The following is a 25750-nucleotide window of genomic DNA, read 5'->3' as shown; positions in this document are numbered from 1 at the left end:
TGCGTTCACGTACAGTACAGTTGCTATAATTACCAAAAAATGCACTTGTTTAACATGTTTATAAGGTATAAATAACTATGTATTCATCACTATTGCAGAATTATAAAGAAATGCTGTGCGGAGTATTGTTAAATATTAATTTAAAAAATGTGTGAATCGGTGGATAACAATATTTACTACTATAGCGACTGTACAGAGTGATAAATTATTTTTAGTTTAGTTTTATTGCTCTTAGTCTGCACCTGAAGTTAAGTCATACTGTACCTGAAGTTAAGGCCCTAAAAGACGGGCGAGTCATATAAAGTATGGTTAAGCAGTATTCGTACATTATTTCAAATGATTGATTCACCAATCCACCAGGGTATTAAAAACAAATTTTAATTGTTATCAGTATTCTACAACCACTTTTTGTTAATATTGTGGCAATTTAAGTTACCTATTTAATTATTGAATAAAACATTTTGAATGATAATTGTTTTTATTGGACAATTTATCTCTTGTCATCGCCACCTTTACAAATAATGTAATATTTCAGTTTGTTACAATACAACATCAGTGTTTTTCAATTTTGAATGGTAAATGTCGCCAATATATAACAGTATGATCGGATATGTATTCGGGAACATCCACCGGCTTGTATGCTCTTCCTAAAATGGAACATAAAAAACAATGACAAATTTGAAAATCAAAACAATATTTTATTACAATGGTTAATTTTATTTAAAATTATTTACAATCACAACTATGATTTACAATTGCAATTAAAAATACCATACGTGACAAAAAAAAATAGTACAAAGCCCATATATATGTATATCTACATATAATTACGCTTTTCTTTAAGAGATCATCATATCGCACACCCAAAATAATTACTTGTACATTTTACTGACGTATATATACAAAACATTAGGTAATAAAATATATTTACATTTAATTAATTAAATACTAATATAACTCAACAAACTTGTTTCACTGTCAAAAATATAATAACTAAATAATGCAACATATTACAGTATAACTTATAAGTATGCTTGGATATATCACGCAGCACCATCAAGAGAGAATAAAACTGACCTTGTACTATGTGTACTCGACAACTGATAAACATTCGATAAAACGTAAATTATTGCACATTATAAATACACAGAAAGGAACTGACGAAACAAACACATAATTAGGAATATAAACATATTATTCTGAGTTGAACTCACGACCACGACTTTAGTCCAAACTTAGACAACTGATAATATGATATATATAAAAATTATAAGTTTTTATTACAAAGTGTGTAAAAAAAGAGGAACATAAGAAAAGTAAATAACTCTCTCACCTTTTTCAAAGTTTAAGAAAATAAAAGCTAAATAACAATATTAGTCTTTCAAATATTAATGTTTTTTATCCTATATTACTGTAATAATAATAAAATTTTAAAATCTTATTAAAATCTAAAATAAGAAAACATGACGCACTTAAAAAAAATCAGTGTTGCATCAATAATTATAAGATATTTCGGGAGCATTCAGAATTTTAATGAATGTGTTAGTGAAATCGACTAGCTAGGAGGTATTTTTTTTACTAAAATGGAGCATAGTTAACAACGACATAATGGTTCTACCATTATACGCTATCATAGTCGTCAACGAAAGTTCTTTGAATGGATTATTTAAAAATAATTTTATTTTTTATGATCCTTACACATTTACTGAAGGTTCTTTAGTTCTTTACAAGTAACAACAATTCTGCATTATAAATATTTTAAATAAAAACAGTCTATATCTGTATTTGTTAACTTAAAAATGCTTAAATACGTGGAAAGAATATAATCATGTTACACAGTTTATTCATAACTGAGAATCTATTGAACAAACATTTTTGGTTTCAAGTAGTACAAGCAAAATTATTTTAAAAATAACCTGAGTTTTTTTATAATTTCGGGTTGAGTTTATTAACAATTGTTCCTAAAAGATACAGCACACTGAATTAGAAACATTTGGAATATTAAGAAATAATAAATTACATAAATGGCTAATCACGTTTTATATAAATAAATGCTTTTGACTTTTACCGCAAGGAGAACTTCTAAAATGCCTCTCAAAATAACGAAAGACGACATTTACGTTTAACCTTTGCTCTCTACATAAGGGTCTACAGCAACAAAATTCAAGAAAACAAAGTAGCCAATCTTCGTTTTTTTTCATCTGTGGTATCACATTTATTACACTTTGACCTAATAGGATTTTATGTTTCTCTCTGACTATAGTCTACAATCTTATCATATGTTCTCTTTATAGTGTTGGTACTCTCACGATTTGAGATATAATAACTGTACTTTTGTAGTCAATAATTTCGATCGATATTACTAAAGCTTCTGGAGTGATTGAGTATTTTGTTTGTTAGATACTGTCAAAAGAAAAGTCATTATTTGTGGTAAAATATTAACAAATACTATGTACATGAATAATATATACAACACATTTAACTGGTAGTCGTACAATAAAGATGATTATCCTGCTTAAAATTTAACCGTGCTTCATGGTATGATTAATAAAAACAGAACGGATCTCCATGGGGCAGAGCGTGAGTACACCCTCTGGTACGGCTTTGCCTATGTGCATAAAAGTAAGTGAGCTCTCAAATATTTCATCCGGCCGCACCTCTACTAATTCGGATAATTGTACCTGCAAAATTAAAATTTTAACATAATGTTAAAATATAAAGGTATTGTAATATACATAGATATATTATGGTCAATAAAAAGAATGTTACATGCAATCAAAATGTTTTCGTTTTGCATGTAAGTTCTAATTTTCTAGTATTTTTTTTTTATAACAGTGGACAAATGAGCATGCGGCTCACCTGATGGTAAGTGATTACCGCCGCCCATGAGCACCCGCAACACCAGGGGAATTGCAAGTACGTTGTCGGCCTTTTAAAAAGGAATAAGCTCTTTTCTTGAAGGTTTCAATATCGTATCGGTTCGGAAATACCATTGCTGGAAGGTGATTCCACAATGTGGTTGTGCGAGGCAAAAAGTTTCTAGAAAACCGCACTGTGGAAGACCGCCATTCATCCAGATGATAAGGATGGTATTTCAGTTTCTGGCGGGTGGTACGGTGGTGAAACTCAGCAGCTGGTATTATTCCGAACAATTCCTCAGAACACTCCCCGTTATATATGCTGTAGAAAATGCACAGAGATGCAATATCTCGCCGCAAAGCCAATGGGTCGAGTCTGTCACATAGACGTTGATTACTAATGATTCTGACTGCTCTCAAATGGAAGTAGTTGGTATTGTGGTGCTCCCGCCCAGAGATGAGAACAGTATTCCATGTGCGCCCGGATCTGCGCCTTGTATAATTGCAAGCGATGGGCCGCCGTGAAATACCGTCTCACTCTATTGAGCACACCAAGCTTTTTTGAGGCTATTTTAGCCTTGTCCTCCAAATGACCGCAAAACTGAACGTCACTGGATATATCAATGCCAAGGACCTCGAGATTTGGCTTCACTTCAAGGAGAGTGTCTTGAAACTGAGGAGATACGATAAATGGATTCTTTTTAGCGGTAAACGCGCAAACTTGTGTCTTCTTGGGGTTGAATTGAACACAATTTTCCTGACCCCAAACCGAAACTTGATGGAGTGAAGTTTCGATTTCGGACACAAGTTTGTTCCGGTACTCTATAACTTTTGCCTGCGACATATTAGCATGGTCGCTATACAAGGCATCTCCGGTACTGTCATCCGCATAGTAATGAATGTTGTTGATTTGTAACATGTCATTGATATGCAGGAGGAACAGAGTCGGAGACAGCACACAGCCTTGTGGAACACCAGCATTCACAGAGTGTGGGTCGGAGCATGCACCATCGACAACGATCTTGATGCTCCGATCAGCGAGAAAGCTGGCGACCCATTTACATAACTTCGCAGGCAACCCGAGGGATGGTAGCTTTGAAAGAAGAGCTTTATGCCAAACCCGATCAAAGGCCTTCGCAATGTCCAAACCAACAGATAGGCCCTCCCCCTTACTCTCAATAGCCTCTGCCCATCGATGTGTCAAATACACTAGAAGATCACCAGCTGAGCGATCCTGGCAAAAGCCATACTGACGATCAGAAATCGACTGGTTCACTTCTAGGTATCGTAGGAGTTGACGGTTGACAACCGACTCCATGGTCTTTGAGAATAAGGAGGTGATGGCTATGGGCCTATAGTTAGCTGGATCTGAGCGATCTCCCTTCTTAGGGATCGGATGAACCAAAGCAGTCTTCCAGTTTCGGGACTACACCTGTAGAGTAGCAGTACCGGAAAAGACGCGTTAGTACCGGAGCCAACACAGGTGCACACGTCCTGAGCACAATAGCAGGAGTACCGTCAGGCCCACTCGACTTGTGGATATCAAGGGAGAAAATAGACTTACGTACCAGCTTTTGGGTAAATTTTATCCAGGGTAGGTCAGGTACGAAATTTCGTCGGGACAGGATATTTGCGTCTCCGTAAGTAAGAGCAAAGCCGGCCTCGCCGTCTCTAGGCGGTGGTGGACGGCGTTGAGATTGGAATTAATTCCCCTGATGTTGCAAAAACTGACTCTGAGCAAGGGAAATGCCGATGGAGATTTGCTCGGTTTCCTGTTGGCCAAATGGAGCGGAGTATTGCCCACCCCAGAATACGCAGGGCAGCCCGAGTGTGATATCTCAGGGGTGGATTCTCCAGTAACACGGTTACTGGTACCACCCTGGGGTAAAAATCTCTTATATTCCGCTGCCATGGTATGTAAGAAAGGGGTGGGTAGGGGAAGGGAGTAGGAAAGGGATAGGGGGAGGGGGAGGGGCATCCGGAACCTACAGATCACCATGCGAAACGCGATAACGCTTAACGCCGGTTTTCTGCCGAGGTGTGCTATTTCCCGGTTCGAGCAGCCCAATCGAGCTAAACAACCACGTGTGGTCGTACAGCTTGCTCTACCACTTTTAAAAATGTTTTATGGTAGTTAGTCGCATTAAATCTGAATAATTGGTGAAATGTAAATTAAAGGTATACTGAATATTATACAAAACTTATAGGTACACATATATATCGTATATGGATCTCATGGATCATGATCTTTTTACAGTTATCCTCGACACCTTCCTATATCGTTAATGTTATATAAATACATTGCTATTCTAGTTTTAAATATGTTCTATTATATAACAATAACTAAAAAACGTAGGACACTTAAGTGAACTTAATGTTAATAATATGATAAAACAGTCAACAATATTTCAGGATTGAAATACTTGTATATTTTACACATACAGATTTTCATCTTACTTACATTATTTCGATTCATAGGCAAAATATTCAAAACAAATGCTCTTAGGAATATTAGAGTTACTAGTTTTATTTAAAAGATAGGTTTCTATTTATGTGTGTATAGTTACACGATAATTACGATTAAAATAGTAATTATTAATAACGTACCTGCCCATCTCCAGTGGGATACCATTTGCTTATCTCCTTGTTCCCAAAACAATTGTCTAAATAAACACGTTGGAAGGTCATTCCCAAACCCTGTGTAGGCTTGCCATTTTTGATCTGAAATTTGTATTAGAAAATATTAAATTTACAGTCAATAATGTAAAGTAAGTCTAATTGTTTATTTTGTAACGCTACTTAACTATTTAATGCAATCATTGTGGCCTAGTGGATCAGTATCCTTACGATTTTGAGCGCAAATATGTTCAGTACAAAATTGGCCAACAACAAATAACTTTATTTTCAATTTATAATTTTGACTAACTGTAACAGTAATAAATCCGACTCTCATAATTATTACATATTGGATAATTAGTCGGAAAAGCACATTGTTACTAATATACATACTATTATAAATGTTGCTATTAAACATAAAAATTTTGGTATCAGCATTCTTTCATAACCGAAAGAAAGTTACCATGGTATATTATTAGCAACCCAATCCCATTTATTATACCACTCATCTTATCATCCATGTTAGTTATGTGGGCTAATAACCCCATCGCTAGCAATGTACCATGTCAGGTTCAGCTCCGTGGTTCCTCCTGGAAACCATCTAGATAAGTTTCTTGTGAATTTGTCACGATGGGCTACCGGACCTGACGTCATGATCATTTTATCATACTCCTCGTAAAGCGTCAGCGCAGGCGGGAGCATCGTTCCCTATGTTCCTCACCTTAGTGGAGACATGCGCCCTGTAGGAAGCGAGCACGACATCGACGGGGGCGGCGGCGGCCCGCGAGTAGGCGGGCGGCGGCGCGAGGTGCGGCGCGGCGTGGTGCAGCACCAGCGCCGGCTGCAGCTGCAGCTGCTGCGACACGTGCGCGCCCACGCTCAGCCGCCCGCTCACTGCGCCCGGCTGTACCCACATCACATATTAGTTAGCGTGACCGGCGATTTTCATCAACGGGCCGATTTTTTTTTATTGTACATTAGAGTAAAACAAAATATTATTTAAAAAAGTAAACGTGACATATCCATAATATTAAGTAATAGCTCGTGCCCCGCCAGCGTACACAGTTGGCGAGGGCGAAAACATCGTTCCATTATAATCCATTAAAAAAATATGAAGCGATTGCTTTTGCCGTTGACGATTCCTCTAGATTACCCTGTCTGAACGAACTTTCGTATAAGATAGAAGTATGTATGTACTATTACTGGAAACTACACATACCGTACAGGACGCGGTAGGATGCTCCACAATGGCGCGGAAGGTGTGGCGTGTTCGAACATTATCAAGCACGCCCTGGTTCATTCCCCGGTTGTCATCTCTACTGAGTCTCCTGTCTTGCATCACCTGTTAATAAAAAACATATTATTAGCGATTATACTACACAAGGCAGACAGAATTATGTGAAGACGGTTGAGGTGGATTTTCACATTGAGCATATTCGATTAAAGAAACAAAGCTATGGTGGGTTGAGCTAAAGAGGTTTTTATTTTTATATATTTTCCTCATTTACTGGTATTTTGCAAGTGCACTATCAGTGTAAGCATAGATATATCAAACAGAGGTACAAAATAGACTACTGTGTTTCATTTACAAAGTAAAAATCGTCTACATATGTATATTAGTCTCACCTACACATTTCAGCAATCCCAAGCATCATGTTTTGTAAGCTATTTCTGTTAAATGGTGAGGCTACGAAATTAGCATAAGAATGTGGTCACATGATTAATGGACGCCCCATCAGGAATGCCGTCTAAGCTACATAGTTTGCCATTGCAATTACATAATAAAAATTAACAAAGAAAATAAATATAGAACCTCCATTTGTCCGGGCTGCAGCGCGGCCATGCCAAGCGGCGTGGAGGTGAGCAATGTGAACCTCGTCTTCTCGTCTTCAATGTACGCCGCCGTTGGTAACGGGTAGAAATTGGCTTGAAGCGGCAGCTTCTCAAAATACCGACGTTTTGTCATCTAAGCAGAAAACAGCTCCACTAATATTGTAAGGATAAATGTAACAGTAAAATTTAAAAACTACTAGACCCATTAGGCATCCATTAGAAACTTGTCATTAAACATATTCTGCTTCGAACTTCCTTGTGGGTAATATAAGAGAACCCAACTTATCTTATTATTTATAAGAAACATTATACAATGAAGAATGTTAACTAATTTTGAATATTAGCTTTACATATTCTCTGTCAAAAATAAAAAATATAAGTGAAAGAATTACTTCAATACGTCAATTAGTTTCTGATTTATAGAAGTAAACGTGCGATGCGGACTCGTGTGACGGTGTGACGTCATAGTACAACACTCGCTCTGTCCGCTCGCGCTCTCAGCACGGAGTCGTCTTTCGTTTTATTAGAAATTATAAATATCTTCAAAAATTACCAAACCAAATACTAGAAAATCATGTGTTGTGCCGAAATATACAAATACAACCATCAAAGTAATAGTTATTTTTTTAATAATCACAAAAAAATCCAACAAATTTGATAATAGTCGTCGGGTCCTCTCTTCGACGATGTAGTCACATTAAAAATGCGTACAGTACGTTTACAGCCTCTGTTGGCGGCACAATCTTCGCAAGTTACGTTTAAAACTTCTTAGTTGTTTTCATTACATTCTAAACAGCAACGGTACCGTGTGGTACGTACGCGCGTGATTCTGCATTTGCCCATACAAACATCACTTGCTCTTTTTACTTGTATGTAACCGATAGCATGATCACCAAAGCTGTCTCTTGCCGACTTGGAATAAGTCACAAATAAAAACAAATAAAACGGCTTACGTATTTTATTAATAAGAAAAATCAAAATTAAAAAAAGATTTAGTACATCTGTTCTACCCACTATAAATCAATATATTTGTTTAGTTAAATTTACTAAGAGAGGTACGTATGTACATCTGTAAATATAGGTATATTTACAGATGTACATACGTACCTATAGATATAAAACTCTAACACATATTTGTTGTCTATAACTTAAAAGGTTTGCTACTTCTGCCTATTTGAGTGGCAATACTTGCAATATGACATCAGTTTGGTATTTTTTTTAACAAAACACTTTAAAACAGATAAATTATTTTGTAAATAGCAAGAAAAGTTAACTTACCTTTGCATTTTTATTCCTCGCATTTCGGCATCAACGAAATCACTATTTGTTGATAAAACCATTAATGCATCTATTTTAAGCATATTATTCGATTGCTATTTTTCGACTCCCTCAACCATTTAATTAATTAATAGAATAATAACGTAATGCGTGAATGAAAACAAAACAAAATACTGACGACTCCCTACTAAGCGGAGCGGAGCGTTGTAAAATGACGTCACACGTCACGTGACTGTTAGCGGGACTCGAAATTTATCGTAAGTTTTAATGCCTATAAAATCAAAACTAATAGATATTTTTGACTACTAAAACAAAAACTAGTATATTTGTATACATACAAACTTTACTATATCAAACTTTCGACCGATTTGGCATACCTAGTAACATTCTTCATTATGAGAAATAAAAGAAAGAAAATGTAAGAAATAAAAGTACCGTCATGAAATTGTTCTTTTTAACATATACAAAATAAAAACAATATTTTTATTTATATTGAAGTGTATATGCGCTGTGAATATTTGTCGCTTGAATTTTCTTGTACCAACCAATTTTTACTGTTACGATATTTTTACGTAAAATAATATAAACAGATAGCGGGAACAATGGCGCCAAAAATAATTAGACACTCCAAAAATATATATATACCTGCATGCCATTAAGATCTGTATAAAAGACGTCTCCATTCTTGATTTCGGTGGAGAATCGCATAGCCAGCTCTATGTCGTCTACTATCGGATCGATGAGCAGAGTGTTGCTTATCTCCACCTCAGCTTGCGGTAACGATGGGTTATCGTATACTGAAATCTGTATATAATACGTATGATGCAATATAAAAATACAGAATTAATAAATTTAAGAGGCTAATGACCCATTTTAGATATTGGACGCATAAAACCTTTGTTCTAGGGAATTGTAATGCATAGATCTTATGCATCTTATGTATGGATGTCATGTACTTATAAAGGTCTGTCCACTTTACAACAAATAAATGATCAGTTCGTTTAAAATGGCTTTAAAAATATGAGTTGTGTTGGTAGGTTTAATACAACGGAAACTCTTTTTTTAACCTTGTATCTTATATTAATTGTCTTTTGAATTTGATTGTAAATTGAATTACTGTCCTATCTTAGATATCGGAAACAAAATCTTAGATACCTTGATCCTCAATAATTGCACCCAATAGAAGTACATATATCAATCATATAATATCTTTAGTTGCTTAAACTGTAAAGCAGTCATACAATGGATATGATTCATATAATGCGATCACTATTTAACTAAATATACTTATGATTTTCCTGATACAGTAATGAAACATCTCACGAAAAAATAAAGAAGAAATTACCAAGTAACAAAACAGTAGCTTAATAAAGCAATTTTAATTATATAAGTACACCACTAATTGACTACTACTGTAGTATTAAAAATATAACGTCTATCATGAGGATTAAAAACATCTTTACGACTGCTATCTTAGTCAGACACATTGTCAACTGTCGATGATGAATCCAACACTTACCTACTTACTATGCCCACATTTTATTGTATATATATGAATTAGCACAGTATTGCTGTGCCTTTGATTAAGTTTGGTTTGTTAACGGTATTCTTCAGTAGTCACAAACACTAATTGACACAAATCTGTGATTGCCAGACATGACCATGGGTGTAAGTCACTATAATAAACTAAGCAAGACGTTCTGTACAGGAAATATATAAAAGGAAACTAAATATAAATACACTTACAGCTAGCACTATCTCAGCAGCTCTAGGTCCATTGAGAGAAGAATATAATGTCGATTTATAAATGCCCTCAGTAATTACTATCTCGGGGTAAGGATCCGCTTTGAACGGCTGGGCAGGACCGGCCGGAATGAACAAGTAGCCACCACTGTTATTGTCATTTCCTTTTTGAGTGTCGTACCTATAATAATGATGTATATTATAATTATAGCCTTTATTAAGATATTATTTAGGTTTTTTTCTTCAGTTGTGCAGTTTAAACGAAATCAAATATGTATGTTCATATTATCATCTTACTTCCACGCCGCCTCTAGTCTTTTATTATGCATTATGTCTCTATTTTCAATAATATTAAAAATATTACATTTTAAGGAACTTACTTAACTTATCCTTAAAATCTATCATAAGACCTGTCATTTTGTATGGATCTGAATGTTGGGCCGTAAAGGGGATGGACGAAAGACGTGTGCATGTGGGAGAAATGCGAATGTTAAGATGGATGTGTGGGGTTACCAGGAATGACAGAATAAGTAATGTGTATATACGTGGAAGTTTGAAAGTTGCGCCAGTTATAGAAAAGTTGCGAGGTAACAGATTGAGCTGGTATGGGCATGTTATGCGGAGGAACGAGGATCATATCTTATGGAAAGTGTATAATATGAATGTGGATGGATGTAAAGAGAGGGACGCCCTAAGAAAAGATGGATGGATTGTGTGAAAGACGATATGAATAAAAGAAGAGTATGTTCAGATATGACGACCGATAGAGAGCAGTGGAAGAGAATGACATACTGCGCCGACCCCAAATAATGGGATAGAGGCAAGGGAAAGATGACTTAACTTATCCTTAAAGGAAAACAATATTTATACCGTATTTCCATTAAGTTATTATTATGATTTTGTCAAGATATGGTAGTCCGTGTAATGTTTTTTTAATGAAATAATGTATTTTTGAGTATAATTTAAAAGAATATTACGATTATACACCCTTTCTCTATACAAACTATAAATGTGAGTGAGCTAACATTTTATCCTCCGTTCGCGCAAGTTTCTTATAAAACAAAGCCTTTGATTCACTTAATATATAGATAACATAGTCTTACTGCACATAGTCCATATGAACGGGCGTGGTTCCACCAGTCGAAGATACAATGGCCTTGAGAAGTCCGTTCATGTTGGCAACCACTCGTGTGCTGTTCCCAGCCTGTACTGTCACGTCCTCATTGAGCCGCGCTGAAGGTTGTTCCACTTGGAACATCTTTGGTAGTTCTATTGTCCAGTAGTCCGCGTTGTATACACGAACCCGAGAATAAGCTGTATACCTGTGATTTTTTTAAATGATTATATTAGGATGATACAACCACCTCCGTTAATGATTTTTTTATTCGAGAGTTTGGGCTATTGTCAGCTGCTAAGACCTATAACACTGCGACTTGCATAGATCTATTGTACTCGCCATTATTCAAAGTTCACTAGCTAGACCCGTGAGGGACAAGAATTGAGGGATATTCTTAGGAACGATGGTTTTTACCTCCTTAGGATAAAGTGTAAACTTTCCAAAAGAGATATTTTGTTTATGCATTAGTTTTCTATAACCACATAGGAAGTGTATTGGCGTTTCCTTTTCTGCTTGGCCATATCTGCAGATTGATTTAAGCTAAGGCCGTTAATGAAACCATGAGCATGAGTTCAGGTTAGTTAGCCCATCGTAACAAATTCATTAGTAATTATCCATAATGGTTTCCATTTCCATTCTTCGTTAGTAATTCCAAATGTATTCCTTATCTGACTTCATGATCATTCTATTATAACCTACTAGTGCAAGCGGCATAAGTATACTTAACAATTCAGCATATTTTACAATATTTATTACCGCTGGTTAAATTTCTTCCATATGTTTCCTTAAATAAATAAATTGCCTTCTTTCAGAGACCTGAGGCAATCATATTGCTAATACAATATATATCCCCCTCTGATCGATCCCCCGTCCAATTCAAACGAGGATCGAAATTACGATGGCCTGAGCTGAGCTTCGAACCCCCAGCGGTGCCCTGAGACTAAAGTCGTCTCCGTCAGGCGGGAGTTGGCCTCAGCCGCTCCATAAGTTCTTCCGCGGGTTTGGAATGTCATGTGCACTCGCCCCCTATCGTCCGGTGATGTCAAGGCCAACTACGGCCAACAGAATTAGTGTAGTCCGAAAAAAAAATAATATATAGTTTTTTTTTTACACAATAATAGCACTTACTTGTTAATACTCATGTTGTCACGTAACGACACCGAGTACATAGTCAAGGACAGTGCGTCTACAGTGACCGGGAAGGACAACTGGAACTTGTTAGCTGCAAACCCGAGTCGCTTCTCTCCAGCCACCACAGGTGACACCTGAGCCATTATAGGGTTGCCTTCTGGGTCGAACACCTATATAATTTTAATAGAAATCCAGATGAATTTTTTGCCAGTTCTTCTCAATTGAATCTTTATACTGGACGGTAGGGAAAATTATTAATATAAAAAATGTGACGTCAAAAAGCGGCTAAAATATCCTACAAGAATAAATTATTTTTGATTTGAATTAATATGTAAGGGTCATTTTACACTTTTATATTCTTAAATAAGATGACAATTCTTAATTAAAACTATATGAAATAAAAGATTTTACCATAACACTGCTATCTAAACTTAGCAAAGTACATTTTTTGTTAATAAATACATAACGTACATCTAAAACACCTGGGTCAATATTAATATAAAATGTTCTTTTTATTACATTTTGGATGCAATAAAGAGTAATAAATAAATAATAATAATAATATTTGGTAATATCTAATAATGCATGTTTTTGCGGGGATTCAATCTCCTATCATTGGACAGCGAGGGAGTGTCTTCAACAGCAAAGGTCGTAATTTTTTAAGATTGAATGGTATGGCAATAACAACCCTGGATTATTCACATAGCGTCATCTAGTCCCAGACTAAGCAGAATTTTACATAGATGTTTGATACAAATCCATTGATAATACTTATTTTTGTAAATACATACATAGAAAACACCCAGATCCATACAAAAAATCATACTAATGAATACAAATGTTTGCACCGTGCGAGTAATCGAACCCACGACCATTAGAAGTAAAGCGGTGTGCTAAACTGCTAGACCACCGAGGCCGTCAGATAAAGATTGAAGTTATCTAACCAGAGTGTATATAAAACCAGGAAAGGAATATTTAAAACTTACCTCAACATGAGGCGAGGAAACCAAAACAGTCAAAACTTCGTGCCTCTTAAAAGCCAAGGCATTGTACAGAACCAATCTTCTTGACGGTGACACCACGTCTAAAGCTATTGTGATCCTGCCCGGTATTTCGTCATGGCGTCTCCATATGTCATCCACGTCGAAATATATATCCTCCTGGGTCTGCTCTATAAGTGGCGGTTGTTTGAGTAAATAATAGGCAGCTTGTTGGATCGCCGACTGGCTGTGTTTGATTGCTGTTAGCATTCTACAACAAATACGTTAATGGTACAAGCGACAAGACATGATATTGGTCTTCTGCACCCCTCTAAAGGGGTGAAGGTTAGGGCTTTGACTCCGGGGCAACAACAATATTGTAAACGCGAAACTTTGTGAGTATGGATATATGCTTGTTACTCTTTCACGCAAAAACTACTGAACGGATTTTGATGAAACTTTACAGTAATATAGCTTACTAGCTACTCGCCCCAGCTTCGCACGGGTATACATGTATAATATATGTAAACCTTCCTGTTGAATCACTCTATCTATTAAAAAAACCCGCTTCAAAATCCGTTGCGTAATTTTAAAGATTTAAGCATACATAGGAACAGACAGCGATAACCACTTTGTTTTATACTATGTAATGATGATACATCAGAACAACATATAGGCCATACATTTCTTACGGGTGAAATCGCGGGCACATCTAATATACATATATATTTCAATGAATAATAAAATAATAAAACTTTATTGTGCATAAAAATAAACAAATAATCACAAAACAAACTTAAAACAAAAAACGGCCTTATCGCTCAAAGCATTATCTTACAACTTAACTTATCCTAATTTAAAAGTAGAAACATACTTGGGGAATGGTTTTATATATATATATAACAAGTCTACCAATTTTTAGTAGCCAATAGCCAATAGCCTTAGTAGCCATAGTCTACCAATGTTTGTAGTTTCAGAGTTTCCTTCAGTCAGGAATCGAACTAACGACCATTGGAAGTAAAGCGGTGTGCTAAACCGCTAGATCACCGAAGCCGTCAAATTAAGATGGACATAACCAGAGTGCATAAAAAACCAGGATCTAAAACTTACCTCAACATGTGCGAGGAAACCCCTTGTTGACAATTATGAATTGTAATAGATTAAAATGGATCGGCTTTCGGTTTTACATTAACGAATTCATTGTTACAATTAAAAGCTGGAGCTTCATTATAGTTGCAATTGCGAATCTGTATGATTCGTGATTACAACTATAATGAAGCTCCATAGATATCACAAAACTATAGATTTTTAATCTGTTTCAAATTTTAATTTTAAATCATCATCATCGTTTAGCGACTCCTTTCATCAATAGTATAGTAAAACTAAAATCGATTTTCAAATCTTGAAGTAAGAAAAATGAGTTAGTTTGGAAACAATATGGGTACTCACTTCTTGGCGTAATCTTCTCGTACCTCATCTCTGGAAGTACCGGTAATACCGTCGTGATGCTGGAATAAGGCTAGCATACGGCGCGCCTGCTCCACACGGTCGCGAAGTTGCAACGACATTATATTTGTAATAGAACCCGTAGTGGTCGCCTGAGCTGTTATTATTTCCGCTGCTCTGTTCGATAAAGACATTATGGAAATATAAAAATTACAGCGTTTATATAGAGCTTTTAATTTACTAGTAAAGAAATAATACAATTGAAAACACTCGTCTGGGTGTTTTCTATATATTAGTCTAGCATATATATAGCACATATTAACTAGTATAGCAGTCAATATAAAGTAAATGAGTACAATGAATTCACTAACCTCACGTATGCTAAGAGTACTCTATCCATATTTTTATAGAATGGCCTTGAGGTATAATAACCACTCCAATAGTGCTGGTTTCTGTCTGCATACGTGAAGAAGTCTCCAGATAGAGCCGGGAAGTCAGATAGCTTTATCTCCGAGTGTACAGCTTTGAAATAGTCTTCCAAAGTGCCAAATTGTACCTGTATAATCAATATCATCCTATTTTTTAATATAATGATACCCCTGGACAATTCACACAACGTCGTCTAGGCCCAAGGTAAGCATAGCTTGTGTTATAGTACTAGACAACTGACATAAAGACTGACATAGAAAACACCAAGACCGATACATACAATCATACAAATGAATATATGGCATATAATAGTTGTAGTTGTACGAGTAGGCACAATAATTAGCAAAATAAGATTATTTTGGAAACATTTACATTGACAATGATTTATTAATATTTATCAATATTTGTATTCCATGAAAACATAAAATATTCAATAACTTTACATTTATATTTATATACGACAGATGAATGTACTACTGGTAAAACATTTCTATAGTTTAAGTAAACAAACAAAACACTGTCAATTAGATATGCGTTTTAGTCATGCGGGAAAATTATGTCATTTATTTAAATATCTCGAATCAAAGCGTAGCCGTATTCCAGTTATTTATCAGTAATCTATTACTTATAACAAGAAATATGCTATACTTATGTATAAGAATATAATAACTTCCCAAATACCCATTGCAATACTATAAACCTTTAAAAGGGTATTTGTCTATAAAAAATATATCTTAATATGATAAACGCGAAAGTTTGTGAGTATGGTTGTTTGTTACTCTTTGTCTACATGCAAAAACTACGAAACGAATTTTTATGAAACTTTACAGTGATATAGCTTATGTACCAGAATAACATATAGACTATATTTTTTACTGAAAATGAATGCGGGTGAAACCATGGGCACAGCTAGTAAATAAATAAAAAGGTTAAAACATTATGTCTCTGGCGTGGCTATAAATACGAGTAGTTAATGGTACATACCTCAGTATTCCATGCATCATTGCTATTGATATAATCTATTAGCATTTCATAATTGCTATACTGATTGTCCCATTCGTTAGTGCGATCATAACGGAAGTCGTCGCCAAGTGGGAACATCACCACACTGCTCCGATACAACTGCGCCTTTTTGCGCCATTGATCCAGGATCAAATGGGCCCTGAAAGGGATTTTTTAATAGATGATAATGGTATGGTTCTCCCGTCTGCCCCAAACGGTTTACGCGGGGCACCAGAGGAGGATGATAGGATGAAGTTAGTAAATTGTGGTAAATTCGTTTTCAGGTGGAGCCGCGTGGAGATCAACCTGACATGCTACATTGCTAGCAATGGGGTCATCACACCACTTTATTAACAATTGCCTTTCCCCCTGAAAGGGATTTATGTATATACATTATACATACAGTCTCACATTGAAGGCCATACATAAATAATGTCACACGTTCAAGGGGAAGGGAGAAGGGAGAAGGGTTGACGAGGTATAATATTGTAGGTAACAAAGTTCGTGTAGAAAATCACTGATTTATGACCTCTCCGCTAAAGTGCCTTAAACTTTATAACATCACTTTTACATTTTAGTATTAAAACTCGAAATTTTAACTATTGAAATGTGAGCATCAGTTCATAAATACTGATATCAGTGTGATGTTACTTATAGATATTAGATTTTATTTCTCATAGCAGTTTCACTATAACTATGTAATATTATCTGTGCTATAAGTAAGCCATTGTACATCCTTTTACTTTCGCACTTTCAATACATTATTCAACATTCTTTGTAGAACGGCATATTTTTTTATCTATTAGTATTGTATAAAACCATATATTATTGATTTTGATCATTGATGACAATAATTTGTAATAGATTTACTTCACTTTACCTTTCCTGGACATTTTTCTGTATTATTTTTTAATGTAGGTAGGGGTTACCGCTAAAGATATTGAAAGATATACGGAAAAAATGTTAAGCACACATTACTTGCTTTAGATAACAGAGTTTTACTCGTAATAAAAACATTTGTAACACCCATATGTATACTACGTATGTATAGTAAGTATTATTTTTCTTGGAGGGGTTCACTTAATCTTACAAGATCCCCCATATAGCGGACAAGAGACGCCATTACCAGGTAAACGTTTGAAATCAAACTGACAGCAAATCTTAAAAAAATATACATTGATGTATAAAATAATATAATTAAGAATCAAATACTACCATCCACAAGTTAAGAAAATAACGGTGGGACTTTTTTATCTAATAATGGTCACTTATAAACATGAACAAGAAGGACGTTACCATCTGGCGCCCGTGATTCATGCGTTCCTGAGGGCTAAATGTCAATGTCATACCTCCTATACTGTAATATTATTGGTTATTCTCACTCAGGCCGACAACTGTTTACACAGTCTACCTGATGTTATCTGAAGGTATATGTACAGAAGAAATCTATTAAATTTAGTACACAAGTTTATGTAGCAATTTATGAAATTTAAAATATTTAATATGAACCATAATTACAGCAATCTATGATATTATTATCATTAGATAGATCTTACAGTATAACTTATAATCAATATAGATATACTGATAAATTAATAGTGCTTTGTTGTACCTTTGGATCAGGGCCACATGAATGTGGTATGTCATATGAATAGAATGGCATCATATGTGTAAACATATCAGTCTTTCCAACACCATCTAAAAGCATAAATATTTATATATGATATTTTAATACTCTTTCAGAATAATTGTAACAGTAAGTTTGTTTATGAAAAATGTATGAAAGAAAAAACTTCCTTAAGCCAAAAATCTTACCCCATAACTGTCTCCACTTAAATTCCAATTGCCTGTTTAAGGCTAGTTCTTTCTTAACTCTATAATGCACTCGCTGTATAACACTGTTGTCAAAACCGGCCAACTTTAAAAGGTATGGTTGTGAACTAGAGTAACCAAAGGGGTCAATGGACCAAGCATTTTTAGGAATGTAGCCTAGGTTATTGAACAACCATTGATGGCCTGTGGTCAGTTGCTGTATGATGGAGAACCAATGTGAGCTAGACTCATCATTCATTACCCATCCACCAGTAACAATTTCTAGCTGGCCTGACTTTAGTAAACTGAAAAAAATATATTCACAATTATTTATGTGCTTTAAAATTAGAAGTATAATGAAAGAAACACACTTTTACAGGAGTTGATTAAATGTAAATGATTTGATGTTTTTGTCCGAGAAGTCATGCTCTTGATTTACATTTTGGCATATTTATCAGTAATTTTGGTGTATCGAGTTAAAAGCCAGACTATAATTATTTTAATAAACATAAACTATATTCAATATAGTACTTAACTGGAATAAATTCACAAATGTCAAATCTGTGATACTGATCTACTAATGTCATTCATGTTAAGTACAAAATACATTAAATAATAAATATTATATTAATTATTTAGAGTTTAACAGCAAAATTTCTTACACATTATGATTGGTACAAATTCGAAATATTTATTATTTATTAACAGTAACTTTAGTAATATCTAAGAATATTTGTATCTATCCATTCATGTTAGATATTATAGGTATGTACTATGTGAAATACTAACTTTTTAAAAACTACTTTGTCCTTATCAGACGCGTCCAAGCTCCACCATAATGACAGGTAACTGATTTCCGCCCAAATAAATTTCCTGCCAACACCTTCCGGCAGTTTCTCTACCATGTTTTGGAATATTGCCTTTGTTTGTGATTTGTAATAATTCTCGAATGTCTTGATCCATCCTGCAATATTGTTGATCAATTTTGACAAACAATAAACAAATATTAAGAAAGTTCTCTTTTATGTGTGAGCACTTTTCACTAAATTATACATGTCTTTTATATCATAATAATATATTACTAAAAATCAGGAGAAAACTAGATAATTGTTCAGTATTACATTTTACCATCTGATTTTAATTACTAGCTAAAAGCTATTACACTGTCTTAGTCACTTCTTGAATTTGCCATAGATTACATCAGACATGGGTTATTATGAGTAATAATTTGAGCATGTTACCAAAATAAAGGGTCTCTATATTATGATATTTATAATAATAATAACCCAGTACAATTCATATAGAGCTATCTAGGCCCTAACTAAGTTTTAAATACTATGACATATTAAACACAACATGCAAATACTTTTAGTGTAAATGCATAGAAATTATTGAGACCAATAAAAACAATTATACTAATAAATATAAATTTCATATTAAATTCTTCAATATTCAGCAAGTGTGCTAAAGCACCAGACCACTGAGACCCTTGATTTATTTATTTATAGAATAGAATTTAATTATAATTTAAAACTACTATTATATTAAAGAGGAAATATAAAACAAAATATAATAAAGAAGGTCTCTCAGTCTCATTGGTTACTTTATATTTGTAGATGTCTGATTTGGTTCATATTTGTAGATGTCATGACTTACCAGGATCATTGTGTGAATGTGGTACAATGAATACTTTGAGTTTATTCTTATTATTCCACTGGTCTTCCTTATATTCTATATTCCAGCCTTGTTTCCATACACCTCCGTCTTTGTCTTCAAATGTCATCCTATCATACATTGACAACATCTGCAAACCATATTGTGTGCAATTTCTTAAAATTTCATAACAAATATTAATCCACATACAAATTATTTTATTCATTCATACAATATCTTAATAATTAAAAAACTTTGATGGTGATGTTTGAAAACCACAAACATTTAGTTATTTTAGATTTATTTAAAATCTAAAATAACTAAATGTTTGTGGTTAAACACAACCTCGATGTTAACACTGAAATTAAATAAAAATATATTGTCTCAATTATGAAGTTGAAACTAAAAGATTAAGATCCTCTGGTAGACTGTACCTTTAAACTACTTACAAGGTAAGTAGTCTAAGGGACAGCTTTTTTTCTACATGTATACCTTTATCTCACTAATTTCAGATGTCAAAGAGCTTGATTTGTAAGCTGTGTTTAGGTTGCAAGGTGAATTATGGCAGTGAAATCACTGTATATAGAGGTATAACATAACCTTTCAGAATGGAAATGTATGAGGGGTCAGCTCATTTATTATTCCAATTACATAAACTATAAGATATGCAGTCGGCTGACCACTTGGCACAGGATAAAGATGCCTGGAGAGATTTCGTTGGAAGAAGCATACCTGGCGATTACAACCCTCAACCTTGAGGAATCATTGAAGAAGAAGAATCTAAAAGATACCAAAGTTATGACAATAAGATTATGAAACTATTGCTCACCTGGATATCAGCCTTGGGTACAAATTTTGTAGGACATGATGATTCATTAAATTTTACATGTAGTCCTTTATGACCGTCAACCACTGCTTTGTAATCTCTTAATTTGTTCTGTTTCTTCTCATCTTTAGGCCGGTTCTGTGGTGGATGGTAGACCTGAGACTGGTCAGAAATCTGGTCCATCACCTGTTTTATTTCTCCAACCACAGCATTGTGTTGTGATAATTCATTCTCCAAACGCCGCAACTTGGATTCAAATGTTGACCACCTACTCTATAATGTATATAAAAAAAATATATATTGTGAGGGGTGTATCAAAGTAACATAAACAAATGGAAAATATTTTTACTACAGAAAAATAATAAATAAACAATGTAACTATGTAAGTTTTTTCACTTAAGTACAGTTTTTTTAAATAAATAAATTTATTATCACATTTTTGGTTTTTAAATATTATATTACATGTATGTTAGTCTATAAGGTATTTATAATATGGGCCTAGTTGCCTGAAATAAATGAATAAATAAATAAAAAAATTAAATCTCATTAAAATCTGCTCATCTGCTTAGTTAAAAAAAAGACAAGGTATTTAATAAGGTATATAATATCGAATTACTGGTTAGTACTGTGCCGGAAGGAACAGATAGACAGACAGACAGACAAAATTGATAAAAAAATGTTATTTTGGTGTATGTACCATATTTATATTCATATGCATGTAGTAAAAAGGAATTATTTCAATATTACAAACAGACAATCCAATTTTATTTATATGTATAGAATAGATGTATAGATAAACAACCTGTCCCTAATATATTTTTAAAATAGAATACATTTATTTACCTCGTCAAGTTCTTGAATTGCAGGTTTAATATTAGGCAATTTAAAGCTCAGGTCAGTCACAACATAAAGTATAAAAACAAATGCAATTAAACATGTTGCCCAAAAGAATGCTGACAGCCTTCTTATCCTCATACTGATCACTTAATTATGAGATAATAAAATACATAGGATAATTTTATATCATTTGATATATCCGTCACAAAGTAAAGAGGAAAGAATGACGATTACAGTACTACACTGAAAAATTACAGCCGATAGTCCAGAAAACCTGCAAAAACTCTTGACGATTGCCTATAACGCCGACCGACTAAGTGAATTAATTAAAGAAAGCCCAAATTACACTAACTATATAAAAAAAATGTTCAAGTTTCCCGTCAATAAAAAAGTATTGTGTATGTGGATCAAGACAACACTATATTGACTAATCCAAATCCAAATTACCGAAACAAAACCAATGAAAATATTATTACTTCAATTCAATTATAGAATTCCACAGTACAATAAACTGAAATAATAATAATCTTCGATGTAGTGACACAAGGAATGACGTTGTACTGACATATACGTGTAAGTTTCGTTCAAAAATAAAAATAATTCTTTATCTTTACGGAACTAAGAAGTTACATGCTCAATACTATATTCTAAAGGAAGGTAAACTAAAGTTTTATCGATTGTAAGGGATGTATTATTTATACAGAGCTATATATAGCAAATTCCAATACTTTCGAACAGAGGAAAAAAGCGCGTGGTTTGTAATAAATCTCGTAAGTTATAAATGCCTATGATTTATGATTAAATATCTAAAACTTTAAACTTATAATACAATTATATAAAAATATCCAAATTTATTCGATTTTTTTCTTATACATTTACAATTTTATAGATATCCGATCACAAAACAATATGTTGTTTGTATCGATTTTCAAGATACGTCAAATTGTTTGTCACTTTTTGTGTGTGAAACATGGCGTCTAAGGAATCTCTTGACGTAAGTATCTTTATTTAATTTAATTGTATTGTTAGTTAGCTAGAAAAAGATATATTTAGGTAGATAATTTATGACTGGCCTGCTATACATATTGGTGCCGTTGGTAGTTCTACTTAACTGTATTTCCTTGATTTTTTTAAGAAGAAGACCACGCCCCAGTATTAAATTTCTTATTTATGAAGATTTCTGGAGTTTTAATATAATTTCATCCATAGATATTGCTGTCATAAGTTTATTAATAACAAGTAATAAAACTACATTTCAATTAAAAAAAAATTAACCGTCTATGAGTTACTTTTAATTCAACAATCTATTGAATTGCTATGAAATTGAACTTAGCGGCTTTTTAGAAATAGAAATATAGTAAAGGTTATAAATAGAGAAAGAAAAATATTGCCTAATATTTCCATTAACTTTATCGTTTATTATAATCGTCGTTAATTTATTAAATCTTCCAAATAATTTTGATACATACTAATATTTTTCTATGTACTTAATAATATTTTTCTATGACTAAATTCAGTTGTTCATAGTTTTCTATAAATTATTGTATATTGTTAGAATTTACTAATATATTTTTAAATATAATAGTTGCATATGAATAAGAACTCAATTCTTATATATATATTATGTTGGACAAACTTCTGTTTTTGGGAATTCCCATAATAATTATTCTAATCTAACATAAACTAATTAACCACAATAAAATATCAGGTCCCTAACAGGCTGATATTGGTCCAGATATGACTAAAATGTTTTTTGTGTGGTAAAATGTTGTCGGTATCTCATTCTCACATATTTCAGCTTGCTTTGTCAGCTGTGTTTTTGGATATAGGGTGCAGATTGGACAGGGAGTCCTTGTGGTGATGAATGAGTGGTATACACAAGTCATAACATGATAATGTAGTATCTGTAGTGCTGTTCAAGTGTATAGGTGATGTTTACTGCTTCCATCATGATGCTGTCAGCTAGTATTGCCATTGCAATTACATGGAAAAATGTATCTTTTATACCTTATTCTTCCAAATTTAAAGCATTTTACTAGATATGGTGCTTATCCCTCATGATAATGTTCCTGCAGTGACTGTAGGTCAACTATAGTTTTAATGTAGGTATCAATAGGAGTAGGGAACAGTACCTAAAATATGAGAAACTAAATATCAAATGCATTAGCTATGAGTTTCAATGCAATTAACTTAAAAAAATAAAGACAATTTGGAAGATTATATAGCATCACATAAATCTGTTACTCAGTTAAATAGCACTTACCATTACTTATTGAAATTTGCTGATTGGTGTAGATTAGAAAGTTTAACTGGGTACAAATTAAACTAGATGGTAAACTACCATCTCGAATATAACTCATAAATCTCTAATGTCATCTTAAAAAATCGTAATTGGAGAACTATATTTTATTCCAAAAATTAAATTTCTAATCTAACAAAATTTAAATGGAATTCGTTTGTATTATCTGCATACTTATATGGATTCCAGCAATTTTATTCCTGTATTGTATATACTATTGTGATGGGAAAAAATGTCAAGCCACCCTTTTTGCTTCAATTTAATCCTTAAATTTGGTAGTTTTGTGTATAGGCACATTTGCATTAATACACAAGCACTATCACAATAGTTAGTAGTGGAGTTGAGTTAGACACAACTCTACCTAGGTTGGAAAATGCATCGTCATGTATTTTAATATACTCATTTTTAAGAGAGCTAAAACAAAATGATTTATTTTCATATGTAATTTTTAACCATATTTTTTTAAATTAGTAACATTTTCAGAATTACGTAAGAGCCGATAAGCAAACACTAAACCGGACCGCAAGAGAAAGAATCTAGAATTAAAAACCCATAACCAAGCAATAAATTACCGATAATACGGATTTCATAATTTGTTCAATATTCCCTAGTCCTCGCCATTAGTGGTCACATTTCTAGTGTGACGTCACATATAGTCCAATTTTACACAAGTGAACCGAGTTTAATCTCGTTAACAAAACAAATTAAACCTTATTATTATACATATAACTTTAAAATATAAAAATTAATTTCTAATAGTTAAAAAACGTGTTTTAATACTTAAATAAATTAAATAGTAAATATTAGATTCTGTTACATTTGGTCGACATTTATCACCTCATGTGTCGTCATTTATGGATGGTCCCTAAAGAGATAGATCTGAATTATTTTATGGGAGAAGACCGACAGTGAGACGCCACCATATCATAACCTAACCTATTGTAGATTTTGTTATAATATGGGGACATATATAAAACCGCATTTTTAACATAATACCATATATATATATATATATATGGTATTATGTTAAAAATGCGCGAATGCAGCCTTGCGTTGTGTTTAGCGCGGTTCGATAACGGCCGCCGCGTCAATTGAGCGCATCCGCATTTGTGTCAAAGGACACAGCACGCGCTCCAAGACGCTCATCTCGCCCAAGGTTGCCTACACATCCGTAGGCAAAAGACTACAGTGGTTGCCCACTGCCCATGTAGGTTGTATTTTATAGCGGACATATCAGTCTTCATTTGCCATTCAGATAAAACAAACATTTATATATCACTAACAACGAAGAAAAATATGTTATATATTAATCTACATTTAAATAATTTCAAAATTTTGATTATTTGGGAGATGATCACGACGTTAGTTTCTCAGACAAGAGATTTTCGGTATTTTAAATCTGTTAGATATATACAGTATTTGAGCGCTTTATTATATTATTTATGGGTACTGATTTATAAAAAATAATAAATACATAAAAATGTACTATTTGAGTTTCATGTGCATCTCAACTGAAGTAGGCTAGCCATGCTGGTAGAGACAGTGATAAAAAAATATGACATACGTAAAAATCTAAAATTAACCTAATATGGTAAAATAATTTTAACTTTGAAACAAGTTATCGACCTGCCAAATATAAAAATAATATGTAAAATTAAAAGCCGTATTACAATGGATATTACAGTACGATATTGTACATAAAACTACTTATGTGGGATCAATCCTGAGGAAAGTTTGTGAGGTTAGATGTTCAGGGTAATTTTAGTATTACTGATTTTGAAAATACTTTTAGTGTTAGTTAGTACATTTATAAGGAAAATTGATGATTGATGATGATGATTGCCAATGGGAGCGGAGTTGTAATGAAAAAAAAACGGAGAAAATGTGACG

The 25750-nt window shown here is 33.6% G+C and overlaps 2 protein-coding genes across 5 annotated transcripts in view; one reads left to right on the top strand and one right to left on the bottom strand.

Annotated features, from left to right (window-relative positions):
- Nucleotides 1-1622: 1622 nt before the first annotated feature.
- Nucleotides 1623-22077, bottom strand: LOC131847730 (alpha-mannosidase 2). The gene is given in 21 exon segments (XM_059197367.1): nt 1623-2681; nt 5466-5579; nt 6196-6378; nt 6694-6816; nt 7288-7440; nt 9231-9389; nt 10332-10509; nt 11432-11650; nt 12574-12746; nt 13563-13827; nt 15006-15179; nt 15374-15558; nt 16416-16593; nt 17314-17343; nt 17499-17593; nt 18046-18131; nt 18249-18550; nt 19035-19209; nt 19902-20049; nt 20728-20997; nt 21568-22077. Coding segments are annotated over 21 exon segments (3501 nt in total). The 5' UTR covers nt 21700-22077; the 3' UTR covers nt 1623-2522.
- A 406-nt stretch (nt 22078-22483) lies between these two features.
- Nucleotides 22484-25750, top strand: part of LOC131847731 (sodium/potassium-transporting ATPase subunit alpha) — a 55611-nt gene continuing 52344 nt past the window's right edge. For 3 of the 4 annotated variants that reach the window (XM_059197370.1, XM_059197368.1, XM_059197371.1), the window contains exon 1: nt 22484-22555. In XM_059197370.1, the coding sequence (XP_059053353.1) occupies nt 22532-22555 (24 nt within the window). In that variant the 5' untranslated portion in view covers nt 22484-22531. The remainder of the gene's footprint in view (nt 22556-25750) is intronic. The other variant, XM_059197374.1, reaches the window with a different exon arrangement.

This window comes from Achroia grisella, unplaced genomic scaffold (genome assembly GCF_030625045.1).
Source record: "Achroia grisella isolate CSIRO2021 unplaced genomic scaffold, CSIRO_AGI_Agris_v1 utg540, whole genome shotgun sequence".
NCBI lineage: Eukaryota > Metazoa > Arthropoda > Insecta > Lepidoptera > Pyralidae > Achroia > Achroia grisella.
This window is presented reverse-complemented; position numbering and strand designations above follow the sequence as displayed.